Raw genomic sequence first — 4,246 nt, 5'->3', positions numbered from 1 at the left:
TTCCTTCGGGAATCTCAGTCTCCCAGAGTCCAGGCTGTTCCCCCGTGCTTCTCTCCTGAGCACAGGAAGCAATCCCGAACGGACGATGTGTTTTCCTCTGCAGGTGGGAGGGGACACCAGGTCCATAAATCCTGGCCAACCTCCATCACTGAAGCTGACAGCAGCCTGGATTCAAGCACAGGTAGACACCAAAACCAGCCTAGGGCAGGGAGTCCTTCCCCTCCAACACCATCAGCCTAAAACCAGAGCATCAGGGTTAGGCGGGACCCGACACTTTTATCTGCTTCATAATAACACTGTGTTGTAAATAACTGCTCTGATCCCAGTCTCCAACAGGCTGGGATGGGATGGGATGGGATGGGCTGGGATGGGATGGGATGGGATGGGATGAGGGACCACTGAACCTTCACACTCTCCTGTCTGCAGCCTGCTCCCCTGCACAGCCCCTGCCGGCTCCTGGTGTCCCCTTTCCTGCAGGGATCACTGTGGGAATCAGCCACTCACCGGCTCATGGGTTTTCTTTTGCCAGGGGAGTTCAGCCACAAGCTCCAGAGGTTGTCTTCCAACGGCACCGTGTCCTCCAGTGAAGAGCTGGAGGAGAAGGATGAGAACACGGCCTCCTTTGAGCAGGGTATGTGACCGTGCAGGGTCCTGCTGAGCACCCACAGGCAAAGCCAGCTGTGGGCTGACTTCTCCCCCATTCAGTAGTTCTGGAGGTGAAGTGAGGGTATGTGATGGTGGCCCCATGAGGAGCCCAATAGCGCTGCCTTTTGCAGAAGAGAAGGCTCCTTAAGGGGAGACCTTAGAGCAGCTCCAGTGCCTAAAGGGGCTCCAGGAAACCTGGAGAGGGGCTTTGGACAAGGGATGGAGGGACAGGACAAGGGAACTGGCTTTAACCTGCCAGAGGGGAGATTGAGATGAGCTCTTGGGCAGAAGCTCTTCCCTGTGAGGGTGCGGAGGCGCTGGCACAGGGTGCCCAGAGAAGCTGTGGCTGCCCCATCCCGGGCAGTGTTCAAGGCCAGGTTGGACGCAGGGGCTTGGAGCACCCTGCTCTAGTGGAAGGTGTCCCTGCCCGTGGAGGGGTTGGAGCTGGAGGAGCTTCAAGGTCCCTCCAACACAAACCAGGCTGGGATTCTGCCCCAGCTTGGCTCACCCTGCCTCCTCAGGAGCATTTCCTCTCGTTCTGCTCATAGGCATCAATGGGATCACCCCAGAGATGGCGGCTCCGACGGGGCCCTTCCGAAACGTTGGCTTATCCAAGGCTGCCCAGACCCATCGGCTGCGGAAGCTCCGTACCCCTTCCAAGTGTCGGGAGTGCAACAGCTACGTTTACTTCCAGGGAGCAGAATGTGAGGAGGTAAAGCTGGAGAAGTGGGAAGAAGTGGTGGAACAGATGGAGGATATCCCAGGAGTGGGGTGTCCTCACCATGACCTGTGCATGGTCCTGTGATCCACTTCCTTAGCCCAGCTCTATCCTGTGTTCAGGAAGATGTTCCTCCTTTGGGGGTTCCCATGTGCTTTGCATTGGTCCTGCAGTGTCTCCACAAAGGCATTTTCCTCTCTGCCATCGTGCTCCAGGAGCTCCTCAGTCTGGGCAATGCCTGGGGGCCCCCCTGCCTGGCCCGTGGTGCTGTTTCCCACCTCCATGCCTTTTCCCATGTCTTCCAGTGCTACCTGGCCTGCCACAAGAAGTGTCTGGAATCCTTGGCCATCCAGTGCGGGCACAAGAAGCTCCAAGGGAAGCTGCAGCTCTTTGGGCAAGACTTCACAAAGGCTTCTCAGAGCAGCTCTGATGGCATCCCCTTCATCATCAAGAAGTGCATCACCGAGATTGAGAAGCGGGCACTGAAAACCAAGGTGACACACTCCCTCTTCCCTATTCTGCTCAGCTGCTTTCCCTTGGAACCCCCTTCACTTGACACGAAAACCAACAGACTGTCTGCAGGAGACAGGAACCCAGAAAGTCCCAGCTAATGAACTTGGCCCAAACTCTCATCTTGGAAACTCACTTCTCTTGCTTCCCTCTTTCGTATGACAATAATGACCAGAATGACTTCTGAGGGGGATTTCCAGCCCCAAAAGGAGAGGGTGGGAGGCAGAAGATCAGTGTCTCATGCAAATGTAAAGAGAAACATCTCCCCTCACTTCAACCCCGCTTTTCTCCCTTTCACAGGGCATCTACCGAGTTAACGGCGTCAAGACCCGTGTGGAGAAGCTCTGCCAGGCGTTTGAGAACGGGAAGGAGCTGGTGGAGCTGTCCCAGGCCTCCCCTCACGATATCAGCAACGTCTTGAAGCTCTACCTGAGGCAGGTACGGTGCTGGTGACACCTTCTGCTGGGGGAGGCAGGGGAGAGGTGGCCAGAACCGCTTCACGTGGCTCCAGCACCGCTGCAGCATCGGCACCCCCGGAGAACCAGGAGCAGAGGCCCCGAATCCTCCCTCCCCTCCACAACAGGGAACTGGGTGCATGAAATGGGAAGTGACCCACAAAGAGCCGGGCTGAGCCCATGTGCCCCCGAGCAGGAGCAGGGCTGAGCCCGCCCATCACCCTGGGGTGGGCTCTGATGGGTGCTGAGCCCCTCGCGCTGCTCCAGCAGCTCTGCCGCCTCTCAGCATGGTCACCCACATCCTCCACCAGCCGCAGGGAGGAAGCAGCTTCCTCACCCCACAGCTTTGCTGCTTAACCCCTCCATGCTGCCTGTCTCTGGGCTGCTGCAGCACTGCACAAGGGCTCTGGTGTGTGGAGCTCGGCTCAGGAGGCTGGTCCCTGTGTTCCTGGGCTTGGAATTGCTGCTGTGGTTTCTGCAGGGAGGAAAACCAGGGTGGAAAGAGAGGAAGAGCCACGATTCAAGCTCTCGCTGCAGAGAAACAGGGCTCAAAGTCCCTCTGTGAAGTGCAGGGCTGGAGGGGACCTGCTCCGGGGCAGCCTGACCCCAAACCCATCCGCTTCCAGCACCCGGAAAGCCCCTCCAGCCACCCAGCACCACCCATTAGTGCGGTGCTGCTCTGTGCAGCCATCAAAGCAAGAGCTGCCACCCTGTGCATCCCCACTTTTGCTGCAGACTGTGCCCTCATCCTGCCTTCTCCACCCAGAACAGTCCATTCCTTGTTGATCAAACACTGCTTTTAGTTTGAGCTTCACATGTACCACTTGGCCAGGCCAAGCAAGGCTGATTCCCACGCTCCAGGAGATGGATAACTAACCATGACCTTGTGGGCAGTGTGGTTCGCAACCATGGGGATAGTTCCTTGCTGTAGACAGGCTCCAGGTTTCCTCAGCTCAACAGCACGGGATGTGTCTGGGTCTCACGGGGGACCTGGACCTTCTCCCCTGCTCTCGCTTGCAGCTCCCAGAGCCCATTATGCCCTTCCGCATGTACAACGAGCTGATGGGCCTGGCCAAGGAGAGCTTGCAGGGCGGCGAGGCCAAGGGCAGGAGCGGCAAAGGGGGCCCTGAGCTGGAGGACAAGGGAGCTGACACCGACAAGGTGGTGGTGAACCTGGTGCTGAAGCTGAAGGAGCTGCTGAAGGAGCTGCCCCGGGAGAACATGGCCACGCTGCAGTACCTGCTGCAGCACCTGAGGAGGTGAGAGGCGCGGGTCCAGAGCCCAGGGGTGGGAGGGTAATGTCAGCCTCTCCACTGGTCCCATGGGGACAGCACCCCGGCTCTGGGTGTATGATCCATGGCTACAGGTACTTCTGGGAAGCCCGTGTGTGCCCCGTGTGTGCTGCCAGCCCAGCTTCTCCTCCAACCTCCTCCAACCCGTCCCTCTCCCTGCTTCCTTACCCTCACAATTCCTCCTCCCCAGGATTGTGGAAGTGGAACAGGACAACAAGATGACCTCAAGCAACTTGGGCATCGTCTTTGGGCCAACGCTGATAGCCACGGACGCCCCCATTTCCTTGTCCTCGCTGGTCGATTACCCGCACCAATCGCGCATCATCGAGGAGCTCATCATCTTCTATCCCACCATCTTTGAGAACAAGGAGCCGGCGGCGCTGGGTGACTGCAGCAAACACGCTCCAGAAGGCACAGGGGAGGCAGGGACCTGCTCTGAGCTGGTACGAGCCTGGGGAAGGGAGCACCCTTAGGGGACACCCAGCCTGGAGCAGCCCCTCCACGCACCTGCTGCAGCCTCCTGCCCCGGTGACATTCCCCATCCCCACTGTCCCATATGATGCTATGGGGCCCTCCAACGCCATTGCCCTTCCCTTAAAAACTTGCCTTGCTTCATCACATCCCCC

General features: G+C 58.5%; 1 protein-coding gene across 1 annotated transcript in view; it reads left to right on the top strand.

Moving 5' to 3' along the window:
* The window catches only part of HMHA1 (histocompatibility (minor) HA-1), a gene marked incomplete at both ends in the record, with an annotated part of 8,501 nt that extends 4,438 nt beyond the window's left edge, over window positions 1-4,063 (top strand). Inside the window, 7 exons of the mRNA XM_010016922.1 lie at window positions 111-181; window positions 530-631; window positions 1,194-1,357; window positions 1,669-1,857; window positions 2,174-2,311; window positions 3,349-3,587; window positions 3,811-4,063. Of these exons, the coding sequence (XP_010015224.1) occupies window positions 111-181; window positions 530-631; window positions 1,194-1,357; window positions 1,669-1,857; window positions 2,174-2,311; window positions 3,349-3,587; window positions 3,811-4,063 (1,156 nt within the window). The remainder of the gene's footprint in view (window positions 1-110; window positions 182-529; window positions 632-1,193; window positions 1,358-1,668; window positions 1,858-2,173; window positions 2,312-3,348; window positions 3,588-3,810) is intronic.
* Window positions 4,064-4,246: the final 183 nt, after the last annotated feature.

The sequence above is a fragment of the Nestor notabilis genome, unplaced genomic scaffold (genome assembly GCF_000696875.1).
Source record: "Nestor notabilis isolate BGI_N333 unplaced genomic scaffold, ASM69687v1 scaffold18026, whole genome shotgun sequence".
Classification (NCBI taxonomy): Eukaryota; Metazoa; Chordata; class Aves; order Psittaciformes; family Psittacidae; genus Nestor; species Nestor notabilis.
This window is presented reverse-complemented; position numbering and strand designations above follow the sequence as displayed.